This window comes from Toxorhynchites rutilus, chromosome 3, assembly GCF_029784135.1.
Source record: "Toxorhynchites rutilus septentrionalis strain SRP chromosome 3, ASM2978413v1, whole genome shotgun sequence".
In the NCBI taxonomy this organism is placed as follows: Eukaryota; Metazoa; Arthropoda; class Insecta; order Diptera; family Culicidae; genus Toxorhynchites; species Toxorhynchites rutilus.
The window spans coordinates 209,766,332-209,788,507 of record NC_073746.1 but is presented as its reverse complement, the minus strand read 5'-3'; the positions used below and the strand labels follow the sequence as shown (position 1 = coordinate 209,788,507).

The 22,176-nt window shown below is 40.2% G+C and overlaps 3 protein-coding genes across 11 annotated transcripts in view; 1 reads left to right on the top strand and 2 right to left on the bottom strand.

The window, feature by feature from the left end:
- LOC129775002 (serine proteinase stubble) overlaps positions 1-22,176 on the top strand; it is a 344,680-nt gene that overhangs the window by 184,482 nt on the left and 138,022 nt on the right. For all 9 annotated transcript variants that reach the window (XM_055779147.1, XM_055779148.1, XM_055779144.1 and 6 more), the window contains one exon: positions 4,863-4,886. The gene's annotated coding sequence lies outside the window, so the exon portion shown is untranslated. The remainder of the gene's footprint in view (positions 1-4,862; positions 4,887-22,176) is intronic.
- On the bottom strand, positions 10,967-11,713 carry LOC129773893 (uncharacterized). Its single transcript, XM_055777553.1, has one exon. It carries the CDS (start codon positions 11,711-11,713, stop codon positions 10,967-10,969), a length of 747 nt encoding a protein of 248 aa, XP_055633528.1.
- On the bottom strand, positions 12,216-13,325 carry LOC129773892 (uncharacterized). Its single transcript, XM_055777552.1, has one exon. The coding sequence runs from the start codon at positions 13,323-13,325 to the stop codon at positions 12,216-12,218; it is 1,110 nt and encodes a 369-aa protein (XP_055633527.1).

Sequence of the window (22,176 nt, the reverse complement as noted above, 5' to 3'; positions counted from 1 at the left end):
GAGGATTTTTTACATAACATATTTCGATATCAGAGTTTTTTTTTGTTTTCGAGATATGAGGTTTCAAAGTTAACCGGTGGTCCAAAAAATCATTTTTCCCCTTTTATCCAAAAATGACATTTTGCAAAAATTCAAAACGTTTGAACTACTGAACCGATTTAGATGATCGACATATTAAATTAAATCCAATAAGCTAACCTTCTTTGAAAAAATATCGCACTTGTAGGAAGATTGGATTCTAGTCGTACAAGTCTAGTCTATTCACATTGGAATATTGAATGAAGACTTAAGACATGTTAAATTCGCAAAATAATAACTTGAAATCGAAAAACATCGAAAAATGTTTTCTAATGAAAGGCTAGCTCATTGGCTTTAATTTGATATGTTGATAATCTATATCGGTTCAGTGCTTGAAAAGTTATATTTTTTTGAAGAAAAAAAACATTTTAGGAGAAAGTGGAAAAAAATAGATTTTTCGGTCCTCCCTAAAATGGGAATGGAGACCCTAATATAAATAAATACGAGTCTAATGTTTTGCGAAAAAGAACAAAACTACCACTTTTGGCGAAAATCTGAGAACCACTATATCGGTTTGGCATGAAATGGCTGATGGTGTAGTGGATATTACCATATCGAAGAAATCGCATTAATGAAAGCAGCGTTTCAAAATTATTTATTTGGGAATACCGCAATTGATCGCCGGTTCCAGTTTTTGGGAAGGGGGTATTATTTTCGCTGTGTAATTCCGAGGAGGAGTCCATTTAATAATTCTGCCCCGGATCAACAAAATAGTATGATAATCATTTCATACACACGATAAAATGTCGAAGAGGTATATGATAGCTACTTATTGACTCGAAAAATATTTTCAATGGTTGAAAAATCTTTTTGGAAACAGGCTATTGAAATCACACAAGTCCAAGTTAGTTGTGATTGGAAAGTGTCGGGAAGATGGTCTCGCTCACACGTCTATGCATTATGCCCTTCTCTCTCAATGTCATTTCTTTTCTGCAACCGAACTGAACGGAGTCGCATTGTTTAGTGAAACAGAAATTCTATCATCGAATGTCCACGAATGCCGCCATCAACCGATGATTCCAATTGTTGGGGCTTGGGGAGGGATTATTATTTGCGCTGGGTATTAGTAATGAATCTCTGCTGAGGCAAATATTCAGTTTTTTTCCAAATAGTTAACATTGTTTGTTTTCCGTCATCATAAAGGCTTTGTTTACGCATTTGACATTACATTCAATGAATTGAACTGACGGTATGGCGAAGAAGGCGTTAAGGTTGTGCGCCAAAAGATATTTGGGGAATACCAAGCATCTTGAATGTCGTGCTGGAATGTTATAAGTTATATGGGTTCGCGTGCCAGTCGCAAAACAACATTCAACTATTATTGCATTTGCGCTAATCTTGATCATAATGAAGCAATGCTACTCTTTTCGAGGTTGTTGAGATTAACAGAAAAAGTTTATTTCATTTATTCAGTCACCAAGAAAGTAAATGTCGTTCTGGAAATTTGTATGTGATTTGGTATCGCTTGCCAGTAGCAAAACTTTCTCCACTAAGGATGACAGCTGCGCTTATCTTGAGCATGGAAAAGTAATGCAATTTTTTTCGTGGCCAGAAATAGTTATTAACAAGCGAATTATATAAAATAACATCGTAGTTCTATGTTAACAATGCGGTCGTATCTTGGGCACAGCCTCCTATAATTTTTTTCCAATAAGTTTGAACAAATGCGGTACTCTATTCGAACAATGGTTCTCAACGTTAAAGGTTCATGAAAAATGCCACTATACTCTATAACGCAGCAGAGTTCGAAAAATACTAGTCGATGTTCAAGAATTGTCTTGAAATTTTGGCATGGATTATTTGGTGATTCCTGATTCTCGTGATCGTATGGTTAGCTTCACATACATACAAAAAATAGAAGAGGTTTGAAGATTGAAATTTTTTAACCGCTGAATGAATTCCCCAATAGTGGCGTCAATGTTATCTTACTTTTTTTTAGTTTTCCGTTGGATAATTTCAACTCTAAATTTTTTTGATATTTTTGTGCATCCTTTCGTTCACTATGTTTTTGAAGGGTTATTTTCCCATTCTGGTAAATGACAATCTTTTTTCACTAAATCAAAGTCTGCCTTGACGAATTCATTTTGAACTTTTGTGACGTGTTAGATTACAAGTTAGGTATCGTTCTCCCAATTCCTCATAAAGGGTGTGTCACATCAAATTGCATCACGGAAAAAACGCTGTAGAAATTTAATTTTTAGGAATTATATCTTCAGCTTTCGCTTATAATCAGATAAGAGTGTATAGATCACGTTGGTCATGCTTCACTTCAATTTTTCGGAAATTTGGAAAAATGTCGTCGAACGAAAAAGAGCGTCGTGAATTAATCCTGCGCACTCATTTCGAGAATCCGGAGTTGTCACATCGGGACATCGGTAAGATGCTGGGAATCGTCCAATTCACGGTCAGCAGAGTACTAAAACGATACTTCGAGAACCTAACCATCGACCGGAAGGTGAAGAACGGCAAAAATGGATGCTCCGTCAGTGAAAAAGATCACAAGCGCGTAGTTAAGCAGTTTAGACGTGATCCGAGAAGTTCGGTCCGGGATGTCGCCAATAAGCTGAATTTGTCAAGTTCATTCGTCCAGCGGACCAAGCAGCGGGAGGGCCTGCGTACATACAAGGCTCAGAAGGCTCCTAACCGCGACGAAAGGCAAAACATGGTGGGGAAGACGCGAGCCCGGAAGCTGTACACCGAAATGCTGACGAAGCCGCATTGCCTGGTAATGGACGACGAAACCTACGTCAAAGCGGACTTTCGTCAGCTGCCGGGCCTGTTGTTCTTCTCCGCAGAGGACAAATTCAGCGTTCCGGAGGAGATTCGCAAGCAGAAACTATCCAAGTTTGCCAAAAAGAACATGGTGTGGCAAGCGATCTGCTCTTGCGGAAAGTGGAGCGCCCCCTTCGTGATGACCGGCACGGTAAACGGGCAGGTTTACCTTAAGGAGTGCCTACAGAAGCGCTTACTACCACTATTGAAGCAGCACGAGGGCCCGATCATCTTCTGGCCGGATCTCGCTTCGTGCCACTATTCTAAGGACGTGTTGGAGTGGTACGAAGCCAACGGGGTCACTTTCGTGCCAAAGGAAATGAACCCGCCCAACGCACCGGAGCTTCGCCCAATAGAGAAATATTGGGCGATTATGAAGCAGGCCCTCCGGAAGAACCCAAAAGTTGTCAAATCGGAGGCGGATTTCAAGAGAAAATGGATTTCTGTTAAAAAAAAAACTACAACCTGACGTTGTACAGAACCTTATGGACGGGGTAAAGAGGAAGGTGCGAACATACGGGCTTGGGCCCGAAGTATGAATAAAAAGAAAATGCCAAAAGTTGTTTAATAGTTTTTATTTTACTGTCTAAAATTTTCAAAAAGATCGGTCTACTGGGCGAATTTCTACAGCGTTTTTTCCGTGATGCAATTTGATGTGACACACCCTTTATTAGAAAATTTTGAGATAGGAATTCACTTTGTCGATATCACAGTTAGCAAAAAACAGCTGAAATTTGCTACAAAATCTAAATAATTTGTGCCGTTAAAAAGGATCTTCAAGAGATGTTCAGAATTGAAATACACGGGATCGATTTCTTCCAAACGTAACACAAACGATCGCTCCAATCGCTCAGGAGTCGATTGCGGGCACATGCGCAACTTTATGTTGGCAGCGCGATCTGTAACTATTTTCAATAAACGTTTACGACTAATTGTATTCATTTTAAAATGTAGCATACTTTAAAAAGTATGCGATACATTGAAAAAGCGTACCTGTATCAATTAACTCTTGCAGTCCATGCAAGCGTCAGGTTCACCATAAACTCCTTGGGAATAAAATATAATCGACGAGACCGCACGAACATGACGAACGGAAATCTGCGGTATCTGCCGTCAGACTCTATGATTACAGCCACCAAGCTGAATAACTAGAACGTCAGATGGCGTGCTTCGGTTTGTGTTGGCAGTAGATATTACGCCACTAAGAGGGTACTCAAAATAATGATAGAATAACGTCTCAACATGGAACTGTTAAGCATTGGGTGGCGGAGGGAATTTCGATTTCATCAGCAGGGCAATACGAATAACGTGCGGATAGTGAAAGTACCCACCGAGACACCCTGTCATCGGAAGTGTTTATTTTATGTGCAGAAAGTAAATAATTATACAATTTTCTCGTAAAGAACTTAACGGGACCGGCAGTAAAACTGTTTAATGATTACCTTCTGATAAAGCTACAGAACAGGTAGTTCTATTTATCAGTCTAACTGCCTCTAATGTTTGTTCGGCAAGCAGTTTCTAATAGACCTTGATGACGACGACGCACAGAAGGACGCCTTCCCACAGGAATGTAATTGCATACGTGGTGTGGATCAAGTAACGGGTTTCAGTGCTTACATGACGACGATATGTCGATTAAACAATATTCATCAATCATTACGGCAGATTGCAGCTCATTAGCGGGGAGATCTTTCCACAGCGAACAGCAGAGACCGTGCGCAGCCTTCCGCACCCATGAAATCTATGTTACAAGTTTGGCTGAGCGCGCTAGACGCGAGTGGTTTAGAGTAATTTAGTTAATTGATTTTACATTCATTATAATATTTTTAACGAACAGTCAAACTATGTTTTCGTGGGAAAGATTTGGCAGTAACAATAATTGTATTAGTTCACTGGGAGAATGGGGCTAGTTTATTGATTTTGTATCGATTTATAGGAACATGGTTTTTACATAACCAGTCGTACTCACAATGGTTTCATTCTATTAATTTTTATTTTTGTTTATTTTTCAGATACGATTGACTTTGTATGCTCAGGTATGTATATAGTAGTAGGACGGCTCAGTTTCTCAATTTAGCAGGAGTGTTTTCACCGTCTACTGGGGTAAATGATCTTGGTTTGTCCGATTTGGGGAGTTTTTACGCAACTAGTAAATGCAAATCGCTTTTTCTTCATGAAATTCACATATAATCGATACGAGTTTGGATTTTTTGAAAAGCCCCAATTTTCCCCAAAGAGGAATTATGATCATGGTTTGGCCACCTCTGATCATGGTTTGTTCAAAAAATGATCATGGTTTGTCCGGCTTTAGAAATCACCATTTTTTAATTAAAACATTCGAATTCTCAAGTAGATGTTGCATTTATCATTGCTTGAGTTTACTGTCATCATATTGATCCATTCATAATTTAGGCTTTCTTCAGAATATCGCATTTTCTTGGGCATTTTAAAAGTGTTCACCTCAAGACAGTCAACATAGAGAAACTTTATTTCTGCTATGCGCGAAGGACACAATAAACAAACTGCAGCGCGCCAAGCTGTTGACATAGAAATCATGTGGACAAAACAACATTATTGAATTGGACAACTCATGATCAGAAATGAGTTCATCAAAATGCGTTAATTTAATGGTTTAGCTTTAGTATTTGTCCTTAATTTTCAACAATTTCCAAAGATCCTATATCTCAACAGAGATGGTTCTGGTGCATTCTGGTGCATCCTATTTGATATTTCTCTTCTACTTTGATTCTGCTCTGCACTATGCTTGCTTCTTGCATATTCTGAAGTTGCATACTGTGGTGAAAAAAATGTTCAACCATGTATCAAAATAGAAACTGAGATTGGCCAGGGCGAGCACAATATTTAGAGAACCTTCACTGACAGCCAACGACGTTCATCGACAAATCTTGACTAAAAAGGACAGGTACTCATATCTATAGATTTTTGTGATTTCAATAGTTTGCTTTCGAAGCCGTTTTGGGCTGTTGAAACAAGTTTGTGGGTCAATGAGTAACCAGCAATACTCACACATCTTCTATCTTCCGAGTGAAGTGATTGACATTCACACTTTAATCAACCGAAAACTTTCACCTCAGGACAAATTGAAATATGATGTGATGAAATCCCTTGAATCGAGTAAAACCGCTGTGTGTGACACTAAGTATTAGGAAAGACTTCTGTCTGATAGCTGGAGCGAGACGACTTGGTGATGATGATCAAAAAACGAATGGTGATGATGATCATGTTTGCAATTATAGAAGCTTTAAAATTCATCAGTTCATTCGCCTTTAGTCTTGAGACGGGTCATTTCGAAAACCTCGCTGCTAGATGACTGATGAATTGTGAATACTGTTATTTGAAATTGCGAATGGCTTTTTTCTACCCAATGAATAGAAAACGGCGAAAGTAAGATTGCAATATTTTCTCTATCCACATTGTCCGAAGAACGAAGGTTGCATTTGCATTTCGAGCGATCGATTTACGGTATTCTAATATTACCAGTGAAATTTAAATATTGTACCTCGCTGATACATACTCGGCCACGGGAACACGATAGGAAAATGATTTTTCTTCCAGTTTTCGTTAATTTAAATCATTTATGGACCGGGGAACCGTGTAGTATAACGCACCGAAAAAAAATTAGAGAATTTTCGATTCAATTGAAATGCAACCCGTCAAAATCCGAACAGAGCTAAAATAAATATTAACGTTAAAACTATTTTTTTAAAATCGCGTGATCTGTTCTCTGATTTAGTGCTACTGCTGAGAGACGTAGTCTTATGCCAAAAAATAAGTAATGATTTCATATTCATATTTCCATATCCATATTTTCATTTTTATTTAACAGGATTAGCCTTCATGGTCGGATCAAATATATTGAATAGATATTTAATTTACTAATACCACTTAACTAAACAACTAACTAATGTGTAAATGCGTAATGTGTAATGATGTGCGAATTGTCAAACTCCATCATTCTCATCCCATGTTTCCTAGCTTATTTCTTGATTTTTCGTGATAGTTACACATACAAAATGGGCCCAAAATGCTTTAAAGTTTAAGCTTCAAAATTATGTCAATCGTATTATGTAGTAGTTTTTCATGTAGAATCATGTATGAATTTCATATTACATATTTAAAAGAACAAATACAAACTTTAATTTGAAAAAAGTCATTTTTGGGAAAAAAGGGTCAAATTGATTTATAAAAGTAAATGGGAGCTCTAATGAAAAAATAAAAAAATACGGGTCTCATTTTTGCTATAAAGATAAAAACTAGCAATTTTCACGAAAATATGAGAACCACTAGGGAAGAAGTACCTATCGTTGCAATAGTACCGATTATGGTAATAAGAGTGAGTTTTTTTTATTATTTCAGAAAACATAACATAAAGGCTCTAATATGATTTTATATATAAAGGCTCTAATATGATTTTCTAACAACAGAAATCTCTTCTTTGCCGATTTTGGTGATTCCATACGAAACATTCTGATTTTGTTGAAAAGTTTAGTTTGAAAATAGTGTGTCCCATTGATGCTTGCTTCTTAGCATTTTGCTAAGGAATATGCAATCAAAATTATGAGATTTTTATGCTATGAAGTGGCTATTTTGATGCAAATTCAGTGTAGACGCAAACATTTAAACCTTCTTGATGTTGTAATTCGACCCATTTATACGATTTTATCGAAATAAATATGTATGTTTTTATTTCCATAATTAGTACAATTTTACATCTGTCTGGATCGACCCGATCCACCAACGATAGCTCAGGGAATTTATCACAATTTCACTTTCGAACCAACAATTAAAAACGCTTGGTACTTGACAAACTACACGGATTTATTACCAGGAAGTACATTTATTTTTACATGTGAACGGATTGACTACTGGACTGAGACTAACTAGACTTTCAACAATTTTTCCCTAACTTCATTTCTCAACTCTATATCTATATCTATTGAAATTCAAAGACAACAATCACTCTATAGATAACAAAATATTACACTGACAATTACCCTCTCGCCTTCTCTATTTACATACACTCATACACATATCTTTGCCATAATTCGCATTTTGCCAGTGGCGCATCATCCATAGGGGGCTGCCAACTCCGACATCCTCGCCCACCCAGAAATTAGATTATTTCTGAAAATATATAAAAAACCTCTTCGACTTGGGATGGGGAAGGAAAGAATGTTTCTGATACGCTATTAAATGTCAGTGTTGTCTGGCATTGGAAGTAGACAAATTTTCTCCACTAGTCTTTTTAGTAACCCTGTAGCCGTTCTTAAAGTTACTACACGAACAATTCCATCTTCTCCTGGGTGTACTTGTTCAATTCTGCCCATTTTCCACTTCATGGGTGGTTGATTATCATCATGTATTACTACTAATTTACCAACTTCGATTGCAATAGGAGGACGCCACCTTTTAGTTCTGCCTTGCAGCTGACAAAGATATTCACGTCTCCACCTCTTCCAAAAGTCCTGAAGTTTCCGTTGTATTTGCTGCCAATTATTCAAACGATTCAATGGTACTGCCGAAAAATCTGGATCAGGTATTGATTGAAGCGACGATCCTATCAGGAAATGTGCTGGTGTCAGCGGTTCCAAATCATTTGGATCATTTGATAACGGTGTAATAGGTCTGGAGTTTAAGCATCCTTCAATTTGTACAAGCAGTGTATACATATCTTCATGTGATACTGGGGTGTCTCCAATAACTCTCAATGTATGGTGTTTTGCCGATCGAACTGCTGCCTCCCAGATACCTCCAAAGTGAGGAGCACTAGGCGGATTAAAATGCCAGTATATGCCTTCTTCTGCACAAATTTTCGTCACCTTAGCGTGATGTTGGGAATCTTTCAAAAGTTTCAAAACTTCGTTGAGTTTGTTCCTTGCTCCGACAAAATTGGTACCGTTGTCGGAGTAAATATCTGAGCACCTACCCCTGCGTGCTATAAATCTGCGAAGTGCCTGTATGAATCGATCTGTTGTCAAATCTGACACAAGTTCCAAATGTATCGCCTTGGTACATAAACAAACAAAAAGTGCAACATAAGCCTTGATTGCAGTTCGTCGCGGTGCGGGACGGATAAAAATTGGCCCGAAATAATCAACGCCTGCCTTCGAGAATGGTCGAGACACAGTCACGCGTGGTGCTGGAAGTTCTCCCATTAGTTGTTGTGCTGTGGTAGGTTTTGTGCGGTAGCATTTGTGGCATAAGTGAACTACTCGTTTTGCCACACTTCTGCCTCCTAGAGGCCAAAATCGAAGGCGAATTACACTCAGCATTAGCTGTGGGCCAGCATGGAGGAAATTCCGATGGTAAGTTTGCATTATCATTCGAGTGATTCGATGCCGAGCAGGTAAAATTATGGGATGTTTACTATTTTCAGATTCCTTTGAATGAGCCAAACGACCGCCAACCTTGAGAAGACCCTCTTGTGACAGGAATGGATGAAACCATCTTAACGGCGATTTACTGGATACCGTTCCACCATTGGCCAGTGCCTTCCATTCGGCAGCAAAAGTCTCGCGTTGGACCAGGAGTATCAGTTGGTTTTCTGCATCTCGAAGTTCAGTCGTAGTGATGAATGGATAAGTTTCCTTTTTCGGTGAGTTATGTAGAATTTTCATTAATCTTTTCCATATTGCAGTATGACGAATCAACGTTGTGTAGGAGGAAAATTTCAACAGATACCAGCCGATGAAATCTTCTTTTGTGGAAGCTGCAACAACAGCAGCTGTACGCCGACGTTCTGTGGAGCCATCCTTCCGGTTTATATTAGTCGTGGATTCTGGCCACTTCTCAGGACCTTCTGCCAGCCAACTGGAACCATGCCACCAAAATTTATTGGATACAATATCGCTCGGAGGGATGCCTCTGGATATGAGATCGGCAGGATTATGTGTACCAGGAACATAACGCCAGGCACAACCCTCTGTTATGCCTTGGACCTTCGCCACCCTGTTTGCGACGAAAGTAGTCCAGTTATTCGGAGCGGATAGGATCCAGTTTAAGGCGCACGTAGAATCTGTCCAGAATGTGGATCGCGCTTCTACTCTGATAGCCTTTTGCACCTTCTCGTAAAGTTGTGCTATGAGCAGTGCCCCGCACAGCTCGAGCCTCGGAATTGTTTGCGTTTTCAAAGGTGCAACCTTTGATTTTGAAGTTAAGAGGTGAACTTCAGTATTCCCTTCTAGGTTTTGACTTTTTACATAAATGCAACCGCCATACGCTTTCTCTGATGCATCCGAAAAACAATGGATCTCCACCGACACAGCGTTAGGAATTATCATGCAACGTTTAATTTTTATTTCTCTCAGGAGGGGAAGTTGTTTGTAAAAAATTCGCCATTTCTCGCCCACCGTTTTGGGTACCGGTTGATCCCATTCTAATAATTTTTCATTATCGTCACGCAAAATCCAAAGGGATTGCATTAAAATTTTCGCGGTTGTTATTGTGGCTCCTATTATCCCGAGAGGATCAAACAAAGTGGCTATGATTGAAAGAATCCGACGTTTAGTAAGTATTGTTTCATCGTCGGTCGTGGAAAGTTTAAAATCGAATCGGAAAAAATCTTCATCAGGTAACCAGGTAAGTCCTAATGCTTTAACTGATGGTTTTGTATCTAAATTAATACAATTTTGTATCGCCAGGTTCTCTCCAGAAATTCCTCTTAATATTTCTGGGCAATTGCTCGCCCATTTCCTGAGAGAAAATCCACCGCTTTTCATCAGGCTTTCTAGTTGCATTCTCAGGTTGCATACTTCTGTTGGATTATTGGCTCCTGTGATGATGTCATCCATGTAGGCGTCTTCAATGATTACCTTGGCAGCTTCTGGAAAATGATCCTGTTCATCCATTGCCAATTGCTTTAGCGTACGAGTGGCTAGGAATGGTGCCGGTCTCGTTCCATAAGTGACCGTGTTTAGCTCATATGTTGCAACGTCTTCTGCCGGTGATGCTCGCCATAGGATCGATTGCAATGGTCGGTCCTTGGGATGCATATTTATTTGTCGAAACATTTTCTCGACGTCCGCTACAACCATTATTTGTTTTGTACGACAGCGTAATACAATCGATCGGAGTTCCTCTTGAATGGTGGGCCCTGTCATAAGTGCATCATTGAGAAAAATATTCGTAGAAGTTTTGCAAGAAGCATCGAAGACCACGCGTACTTTAGTGGTGCTGCTCGACTCCTTGACCACCGGATGATGCGGTAGATAGCAACGTTTAGATAGCAACGTTTGATTTCTCCGTTATCAGTTACCTTCTCCATGTGACCTAGACGACAATATTCCGTTAGAAAAGAAGTGTATTGATCTTTCAATTCAACATCTCGTGCCAATCGTCGTTCCGTTGCCTGAAGACGGCGAAGCGCTATTTCCTTTGAATCTCCCAATTGATCCACAATGCCTTCGTGCTTGGGTAAACATACGGTATAACGACCGTTGGTGTCACGCTGAACCGTATCAGTGAATATTTCCTCGCATCGTGCCTCTTCTGGTGAATAGTTTGACGTCGAACCAACTTCCTCACAGGACCAAAATTGTTTCATTAGCGATTCTAAATTATTTGAAGTCGATGCATTGCAATTTATGTGTAGTCTTGCACCGCCACACACCACCCATCCGAAAACTGAATCATTCAGGGCAGGTAAGTGATCACCCAATGCTATCTTTCTTCCCCCATGGAAGAAGTCGAAGAAGAATTCGATACCGAGTATGATATCAACAGGTTGGGATATGAGGAAGGAAGGATCGGCCAATTCGATTCCTTGTGGTATTTTCCATCCAGTAGTGTCCACTGTAGCAGTTGGAATGTTAACAGTGACCTTGGGGAGCACCAAAAAGTTCATTCCGCGTGAAAAATTTGATAAACGCGACCTTATTTTCGCCCTTATTCTTTGCTTCGCATTTGAAGCTAGGGATCCAATTCCTAACACCGAAATGTCTACCCTGTCTCGGTGTACCCTAAGCCGCTGACTTAATTTCTCAGTAATGAAGTTACTTTCTGATCCGGAGTCGAGAAGCGCTCGAGCTGGGAATCGTACACCTTCATCATCTTCAACGATAACGATTGCTGTTGCTAGTAGAACCTGCGACGCACATCTTTGGACAGTATTCGAAATGGATGAATCCGTGGCTGCCACGTTAGCCATTTGCGAGGTGGATGGTTCATTACCGCCGGAAGTGGAAGCGCATGGTGTTGCCGTTGATATTGATTTTGGGTTTCCTTCTCTTTGTGTTTTGAAGCATACCAATGAGTGATGACGCCCTTTGCAATGTCGACATGAATGTTTGGATTGGCATTCCTTTGCTTGGTGGCCATGTCTGAAGCAATTTCGGCAAAGAGAACGCTTACGTATCTCTCTCTGCGACTGACATCCGTTGAAAAGTACTACATTGGTATAGTGGATGATGGCCCTCACACGCTACACAGCCACTGAAGGTTTGTACTGCGCTATAGGATGTCCTCTGAACGGATGGCTTCTGCTTGGCAGCGGGTGGAATTTGATGCACAAATTTATCTACTGGCTTCGACGGTAGAGACTCCAGGATACGAACACGTCGCTGTAGAAAGTCTGTCAGGTCCTGCAGGGTGTCGTGCTCTTTCGTGGACGAATATTCTTCCCATCCTCTTCGAGTGGTTGAATCGAGACGAGAAGTGAGAATGTTCACTAGCAACAGGTCTCTATAATCGCCGGGCTGTACAACCTGGTCCAATGTTTGTACGATTCTCTGGAAACCTTCTAGCAAACCTTGCAAATCGGAAGTAGATTCCTTGGTGAGTGTGGGCAACTTGAAGAGTGATTTTACTTGAAGCTTCTTCAATTGCTTGCTGTTGTTGTACCTCTTTAATAACATATCCCAAGCGATTTGATAGTTAGCCTTCGTGATTTGCAAGGCATCTATCAGCGCTTTCGCTTCTCCTTGAAGACAACCCTTCAAGTAATGGAATTTTTCCACCTCCGGAAGATCCGATTTGAGATGTATAAGAGAAGCGAAAAGATCTCTAAAGCTGTACCATTCCTCGATGTTCCCATTGAACGTTTGCAATTTAATTTGCGGAAGGCGCACGTGATCTAGCGTTCCCAACATAGATGCATCGTGGTCACGAACGGACTGATCTAGAAAACCTGGCTCCTGTCTATCTTTAGCCTTATCCATCAGGAAGGATTTAGCAAAGTAATAACGCTCACTAAACTCCTGTCGTTCTTTCTGATAAGAATCTCCTTCTTCTACAAAATCATCGTGTGATTTGACATCAACCAATGTCTCTCCAAATCTCTCCCAAAGATCATCAAGCTTCTGTAGGCGCACGTTCACTTGGCTGGCGGATGTCTCTTCTTTGAACGTCTCAACAAATATCCAAATATCGTTGAACGTTGCTTGGATTTCTTTCAATTTAATAACCAATTGCTTCAATGATGGCGCCTTCTTTGCGGTGGAACTGGATGTAGGCGGCATTTATCTCAGCGTTTTGTGAATCCGGTAAATTAAACGGGAACTGGTGTAGAATTCTGCAATATCCTAGCTTCGCTAGGCATATACTGTATAACTGACCTTACAGAAAAACAGTTTGAACCCAATGCAGAATGCGAAACTGAAGAATGACGTCACTCAATGGAATTCCAGCGAAACTATTCGCTTGCCAAATTGACCAAATTTCAGGAATATCGCAACTCAATTGCCATACCAGGGATACGTGTGAGAAGTCAGTCGAAGAGGGTATAAAACTCAATCAAAAACGTGTATTTTCTGAAGATAGCTTCGGCTAGCATATACTGCAGTAAAATGCACTAACCTGGGCAACAATTTACGGCTCCTCCTCTCCGTCTCACTTATGGGGTTGGTTGGTTTGCCTTGTACCAGGGTTCCAGATCGGTTGTATGGGTCCACAGCAATAAACGCACAGCTCAGCAGTTGTCGCTTGATGTTCCAACAGATGCTCCAAATCGGTTCAGAATGGTTGTAGAAACGACGAAATATTGGTGTAAGTATTTTGTCTTCCTAATTCGGCTGGACATATACTGAACGTAGATTTTTTACCTGGAGAAACTGTAATCCTGTCCTCGTTCAGTATCCTTCAGTATCCACGATAGTCCTCCCTTGGCCAACGGTGATCCTTGAAGAAAGAATGCTATCCACAAAGCAATTCTTTTGGGTCTATTGCTCTCCCAGTGATAACAATAGAATCGATGGACAATTCCTCAATTGTCTTCCGAATTTCCGATTGGAGTTGACTTCCGGCCTTGTAGAGTGTCACCGATTACCCGTTCCGATTGAAGTTGATTTCCAGTCTTGTAGAATGGCACCGATGATCCGGTTCGAAGGACCAATGTCTGGATCGACCCGATCCACCAACGATAGCTCAGGGAATTTATCACAATTTCACTTTCGAACCAACAATTAAAAACGCTTGGTACTTGACAAACTACAAGGATTTATTACCAGGAAGTACATTTATTTTTACATGTGAACGGATTGACTACTGGACTGAGACTAACTAGACTTTCAACAATTTTTCCCTAACTTCCTTTCTCAACTCTATATCTATTTCCTATTATTTCATTTAAATCTATACTTTCTATTTAATTTACACAACCATTTGAAATTCAAAGACAACAATCACTCTATAGATAACAAAATATTACACTGACAATTACCCTATCGCCTTCTCTATTCACATACACTCATACACATATCTTTGCCATAATTCGCATTTTGCCAGTGGCGCATCATCCATAGGGGGCTGCCAACTCCGACAACATCTACATGCCAATTATCGCAATATCGGGAGCTGCCCTGTTCCTATTATGGTTGTAGGAAATCGCTGCAAAGCTGAAAAGCAGAACTGCTATGTTCCCATTATGGTTGTACGTAGGTAGTTATGTTTTGGTTGTTATGCTATCATGGCTGTAACTCACGTTTTCACGCTGTGCAATTGCATATAATAGGGCGCTTTTAAACGCTCAGCAGTGTAGTGAAATAGCACTATGCGTGTCCGACCGAAGCATATTTGTTTGATCCACTCTGTTGAAAAATAAATCTTAGTTGAATGGGTTAATATTCTTTGTTCAGTTCCAAAAGAGAAGCAAAAAGACGGGTGGGTAATGTCGGGGACATAACCGGAGTGACGTAGGACTATACAAAGGGGACAGCTTTTGTTAAATATATATTTTAAATATATTGTTTTATTTTCTTCTCCTACGTGAATACCTACCTATCTACCTGAAAAATGGATTAGTTTACTGTTTACTCTTTATGAATATGTTGATGGTTCTGAAAAGAACCTTTGGTGTTGTGTTTTTGTTATCACTCGATATTCCCTTCTTGTTCGGTTAAACCTTCCTGTTTAGCTATTGCGTTTGCCACTCGTTCACAGTTGGAAAATTTTTTCCCATCCAGCTTGTGACATGTTGTTCAGTAAATTACATTTAATGCGACGTGCCGGAGAAACACTTTGCCACTCACTGAAACTAATTTTTGCCTTGATGAGCGCCGAACCGAAGCTGCTCTGTTCTTGATGCGGGTTTTCTGATTGTCGTGAGCAGCTTTGCAAGCCAACTCGAGCACTCCGACGGCCGAAACTCTATAATCGCTGTTAGGTATACTGGTGCTCCGGCACCAATCCGTTCGGCCTAGCTACCCTTGCTGAGCAATTGGCGGATACACCTACGGGGAACGGCACATCTGCACGGTTCGAGTGGGACTTTGCCTTTCCCTTAAGTTGTCCTCCTTTGTTACGTCCACGATGCCGATGCCGTACAGCCACACAGGTTTACGGTTTGAAAGAAAATAAGATATTTTTTTGGGATCCGCGTGTTTTATACTCTAGCGGTACACACTCACAGGATAGAGACAAATCGGCAGACTCAGCCAGAGGGGCGAGTCCAACGAGACGAACGAATGAGCGTTAAAAGGGAGCGATGGCAAAAAAATACATTCATTACGATTTGTTCGCTCGTTGGATTCACATGCAGGCTAAAAAGGGTCCTTTTCAGGATCACAAAATTTTCTGACTCTAAAGAGTTTATTGTTTTGTTATCACTCGATATCCCCATCTTGTTCGGCTAAACCTTCCTGTTTAGCGATTTGTTGCCACTCGCCACAGCTTTCACAGTTGGAAAATTTCTTCCCATCCAGCTTTGTGACATGTTGTACAGTAAATTACATTCAATGCGACGTGCCGAAGCGCCACTCAGTGTCGCATTGGAGGCGATTTTAACCTGTAATTGAACATTTGCGATGACAGTGGTACAGTGTCGACTTTCAATGTGGGGTCATAATTTGGATCTCTATGTTTACAAAAATGTCCAACTAAATAAGTCGCATTACATGTCCGTCCAATTAGCTAAATGTCGAACTAATTGTAAATTACTGTACTTTCAATCTGGAAATGATTTAAGAATTGGTGAAAATTGAATAATCAGGAAAGTCTCCAACTATCAATATGCTCAGAACAACTGCCAAATTCACATACTCATCAGCTCCTGGCAAACAAATTATGAAAAAATCAATTTGTGTTTTATTATTATTTTGGATAATGTTTTAGAAAGCATTGAACTGTATTTCCTAAACTCTTTTTTGGAAGGTTTAATGGCCCTGAAAAGCGCCTTGTTTTATGGAATGGTTCCAATTTAGAAAACTTAGTACTCGTGGTTTTGAAAAAACCCATTTCGAACGCCCTCGATGCCGCCTTGTTCTGGATTTGCCACCAAAGCGGTTTGTATAAAGAACAAACTTTTTTCTTCTGCTACCTGATGCCGTTTTGCGATTGCGTTTGCCACTCGCCACTCGCTGCAACTGCCTGTTGTCTTGATGTCCACCGAACCGAATGTGTTCTGTTCCGAATGCGGGTTTTCTTATCGTCGCGAGCAGCTTTGCCAGCTAACTCGATCACTTCGGTGGCCGAAACTATATAACGCCGGCTAGGTGGACTGGTGCACTTGTACTAACGCGCTCGGCCTAGCTACCCTTGCGGGGAACTCCAGATCAACACGGTTCGAGCGGGATTTTGCCTTTCCCTTCACTTTTCCTCCTTTACAATGTCCAGACATGGCTGATTGGGCTGGTTTGTTGATGTGTTGTGATGCGAACCGATGTGGTGTACGGTTTGAATGAGAATGATCGTTACGGCAGCGGAGCGGGGATTTTTAAGCTGACTGGCTGGCTCGAGAATTACGCATGTATGAGACTGCGACCAACGTTTCGTTCATTTTTTTCTTTTTCCTTTCCAATCGTGCTTCATTCTATTTCGCTGCTGCTCTGGTTGCCCGTTTTGGTCGGTACGATTTGAGGAGCACAAAATGGACCAATCAAAAATGGGCACATAGTGCATTTTGACAATGCTTGATATTTCACAAATATTCAATTATTTATATCAAGAAAAATGAAATGTTATTCGTTATGATAGATGCGTAGATATATTTCCTATCAATTGATGCAAAAACCTTTGCGATCTATTGAGAAATGCTCGAGTTATAAACGTTCCAAATCTTGCATTTTTTCCTACTTGTTCAGTGTCTAGATTTCCATTTCACCCCCTATATCTTCCGGTTAGACGTAGTCCTACGTCAAAACTGCATCACAACCCTCACGCCTTTAAGGTTCTCCTGTCAGCTAGCAGAGAGGCCTAGCAACGAGAAGCAGGCAGTAATTTTCCAACCAGGAAGCACTCAACAACAGTCTAATCTAAAGATGAAATCCTGCTTATCCGGGCAATATTTGAAACCCGGCAGGATATGGGATATCAGAAAAAAAACAATAATTTCTCATTAACAGAAGATGCGATCCGGAACAGGAACCTGTTATGCTTGTTAATTCTATTTTGATTTGTGGTTGATTAAGTGTTTTGATTAAGTGTAAGTGTATATTATTATTCCTGAAGTGCTCAGTTTTTTTTTTATTTTTGTTGATGTTCTTTGCATATTTTAATTATGTGCCACAAAATCCGTCAGGAAGGCTATGGTTATCGTAAGAGAAAGTCAATGAAGAGCATCGATCAAAGCAAAGGCAAAAATTAGGCGAAAATTTCCGAATAATGAATAATGAATAATGAGTCTTGTACAGAATTTATTACAATTTTCTAAACTACCTTCTGATTGGGGAATAATCGCATTATTGAAAAAGTATTCATTAGAAAAAGGGAAATTTTCCATTCTATTAAAACTTTTTCTTGTAGTAAAATGACATACAGGAGCGTTCTTGGAATCAATTGAATGCTGATTGCTAAGGTTAATTGGGGGGTCTTCGTAGCCACTTGGTTACGCGTTCGCTTAATAAGCGATCGGTCGTGAGTTCAAACTCAGGACCCTCAATTGACCATCTTTGTGTTGTTATAGAATAACTACGTCCACTCAAACATCATCAGCGATGGAGATCGATCCACGGTCGAAATTAAATCGATTCATCCATACAACTGCTCTGCCCTGCTAGAAACATCGGGCTGCTGTTCTATAAATAACCCAACAATGATCAATATCAACTGTCTCCGCTGTCCGGTCTGCTGAACAATGGAAGAACAGAAAGAATACCCTTACGCCGAAATGGCTACTACTGTGTGATTTACCATAATGTAATGGAACAGAAAACTTAACGCCTAAATGGCTACTACTAACTACTGTGTAATTTACAGTTTATAGAAACATAAACATATGTACATGTACACGATTAAAACCCGGCCCTGTTACAGTTAAAATGCTAATGAGCCTAATAAATAAATAAATGGGATAAAAAAAAGGTTAATTGGATTTACTATTGACTTGGGTAATAAAACACTGTGTTAATCTACAAAATCTTAAAAAAAACAGAAAAATCGATTTTTATAGATAGAAGCATTCAAGTTTTACATCTCAAAACTTGAAGCTTTAAAAAGATGTATATCCCATCTTCATGCGTTGGTTTTTCACCAAGTTTCAGCATTTATAAAATCACTTAAAAATTTGGACTCCGCGCTCCGCTCCCATAATTTTTGTCGAGTATAGAATTAACGACATATTATTGCATATTAGAAATAAAATTTAGAGGCAGAGTTTTATTTAAAAAATATTATTGAAGTATTGTTTGTATCCTATTAACACTTTTTTGGGGGGTCTCCGTAACCACATTGGTTGCGCGTTCGCTTAGTAAGCGATCGATCGTGAGTTCAAAACTCAGGGCCCTCATTGACCATCTTTGTGTTGTTACAGTATAGCTACGTCCACGCAACAATCATCAGCGATGGAGATCGATCCACGGTCGAAATAAGATCGATTCATCCATACAACTGCTCTGCTCTGCCAGACACATCGGGCTACTGTTCTATAAATAACTCAACAATGATCAAACAACTGTCTCCGCTGTCCGGTGGTCCAACTGGATAATGGAAGAACAGAAAGAATACCCTTACGCCTAAATGGCTACTGTGTGAATGTACCATATGTAATGGAATAGAAGGAATACTGGCGAATGGCAACTGTGTAATGTGCTAATTATAGATATGATAACCATGTGACATGTACACGATTAAAATTCGGCTCTGTTACAGCTAAAATGCTAATGAGCCTTAAATAAATAAATGGGATAAAAAAAAACACTTTTTTCATGTGACACCGACTATTACCATAATAGGTACACTTTTTACGAAACTCCGGGAACACTATTACCATAATGGGTACATGGAAGTGGCATTTTCAAACATGTTTTTTATACAATTTAGTCAATTAATCATCGATATATCAGTGAAAATCTTCAAAAACAGAGTCCAAACTGTTAGAAAAAGTATACTTTTGTATACATTTGAACTAAAATAGAGTATTTATTCGCAAATTCCTGCAAGCTGGTGACATATCTCCTCCATAATTGGTATACTTACCCTTTATCTGTTTGGTATAGAATGGCTGGTCTTAATATGTTGCTCTGGGGGACTCCATGGTAAGGTATGATTATGAAGGGGCATCAGTAACAAAGACTTGTGACCATGGTACCTTGGTACCCTGGACCATTCACCAGGTAAATTGTGCAATGAAAGTGTGAATTAAGCCGTCATGCTAGATCAAAGGTTTATATTCTGCTTACCCATGGGGCTGAACGAGCGGTTATGAGACGAGCTCGTGGAGTCCTTCCGCGGTTTGAGATTAGCCACCACTTTGGATGCCATCCTGATTGCTGGGAAATATCATAGTTCCAGATAGCGGTTGAAGACGTTCGCTAGGAGAACGTGTGATTATTGAGCCCAATGTTGAAGTGCCCATCGAAGCCAGGGTCTTTATGTTGCGAGTGTTCTTGTTGGCTTGAGGGATTTCGTTTCCCGCAACCCACTGTTTCTCGGCAAGCTCGATTAACACGGATGTAAGTTGAGCAACGCTCTGTTCAATCTACGCTTCCATCGGACTAGGATAAGCGAAAGTCAGGCGGCCTCTTTGATTCGAGTCTTTTCGAAAGGCTATTGCAACGTCAACTTTGGGAGCATCAGCTTGGTCGAGTCTGTAAACGGCGTGATGAAGCATACTGAAGGTAATGTAAGGCTTGAGAAGCGTTTCGGTTAGAAAAATGAAGTCGATTTAGATATTTTGTGACTGCTTCAATGGATCTGGGCATGAATGAAAATCTTGATGGTTTGGTCCAGGCGACACCCGATTTCTGCTGATATTAGGCACCAGTATCGGTCGCGGAGGTCATAGTTGTTTCTTCTTCTTGCTCTGGACTGGTTGCTGGTTCTTTGTAGATACATAATAGCGGTTGCGGCGGTATTTCTCGCGTTTGACACAAGCCCGTGAACATGTGGGTCACACTGCAATTTGCGCATTTGAAGACTTGAGATACGTCTGATATTGGTCTGTTTGGGTACTCTTATGAACACAGCTACAATTTCATCAGGTACCATGGCAAGGAGTCCCTTGACCACCGCTTTGAACGGTTTATCCACTGTCACGTCATCCTTGTGGAGCAGAACGCTAGCTCTGATCATGTAGGGTTTGTAACACAATGTAAGCAACATAATGTTCGTGTTGTTGTCCATGAGTTAGCATCATTTGTACTTAGCTAAAATACCTGTATAAACGCCGAACGCAGCTATGGCCACTAAATTTTGCTTCATCAACGATGTCGTTTGCTTGCTGGCGCCGAAAAAGAACCATAACGATCACTACGAGTGGCGCTGCTGTTATACAAGCAGTGAATACAGATTCCAATTGAGTCGAACCTCTGTTCCTAAAGACAAATGTTAAAGGAAATTCCGATTGTGATTGATGAAATTGAATGAAATGTATAAAATCGAAACACATTACACCACAAGTACCTACCTGTTGATATTCGCTATTTAACCTGCAAAAACCTGGTCATAAAGTGGTCAACATCTGTCTCAAAGTGACATATCCAGGATGATGGTTGCTACCTGCCACACTATTGACTTTTTTGAGCGTATAATTATTTTCCAGTTTCTCTGTCTCGAAGCCAATGGCTCTATGTTTCACAAACCCATCATCGATGGTATCAATGCAATACCAAAAGAGAAAATTACGTTAATTCATTTCACTTTCGTAGAATGCAACCGGATTCGCGTTTAGTAACGTTTGAGCTAGTCGTAATTTTCACCTCCATTTCCAGTTGACTATTATGGTAGCGCGGGCTGCTTACCAGTTTATTGTACTGGAAGTTGAATGTTACGATGGGATGTTCAGCCGAATAATAGCTGAAACGAAAGCCCCTCTAATTAAAGTGGTTTTTAATGAAAACCAAGCGCAAGTTTCATCTCATTAGCTACTTGTTTCTTTTGCATTAGCGATTTCCTCCATTGAGTAACTCTTTATTCAACATTGATCATTTATGTTTGACAACTTTGCTAATTCCAATTAGTCGCGCCTGTCACGCTTTTTGCTGGGTTGTTTGTCATTCTAGAACAGATACTCTACCTGTTGAGTTTTTTTTCAAGAATGAACCATAAATACGTACACTATCTTCATGACTTCATTCAGTAGTGAAGAGATTGTGTGTTGTGCCCAGAAAGATACAGTAAAAGAAGTGCAATATTAATTCAATCAAACGCATAATCGGACGATCAGATAAGCGGAGTTAAAACTGGAATCGGAATGTTTCTGGTGCTCTCGTTAATTGCTTCCAGATGTATCTCACAAATAACGATCGCGTCACCGCTTAACGAAAGCAGCTTGTCTCGAGCTAACCTTTATCTGGCAAGAAGTGCATGCCATCAGATGATGCGGTTGCTGCGGCTGCTGACCAATCCCAATCTGCAGGAATCCAATCACTATTGATCGGGCTGAATGTAACCAGAGGAATTCGCTAATTACGTAACCCTAGGTACACTATGTATAGCAAA

What these genes read in the sequence shown, in the direction of transcription:
- LOC129773893 (XM_055777553.1), bottom strand. Translation starts at nt 11,713, where the DNA reads ATGAACTTTTTGGTGCTCCCCAAGGTCACTGTTAACATTCCAACTGCT.
- LOC129773892 (XM_055777552.1), bottom strand. Translation starts at nt 13,325, where the DNA reads ATGCCGCCTACATCCAGTTCCACCGCAAAGAAGGCGCCATCATTGAAG.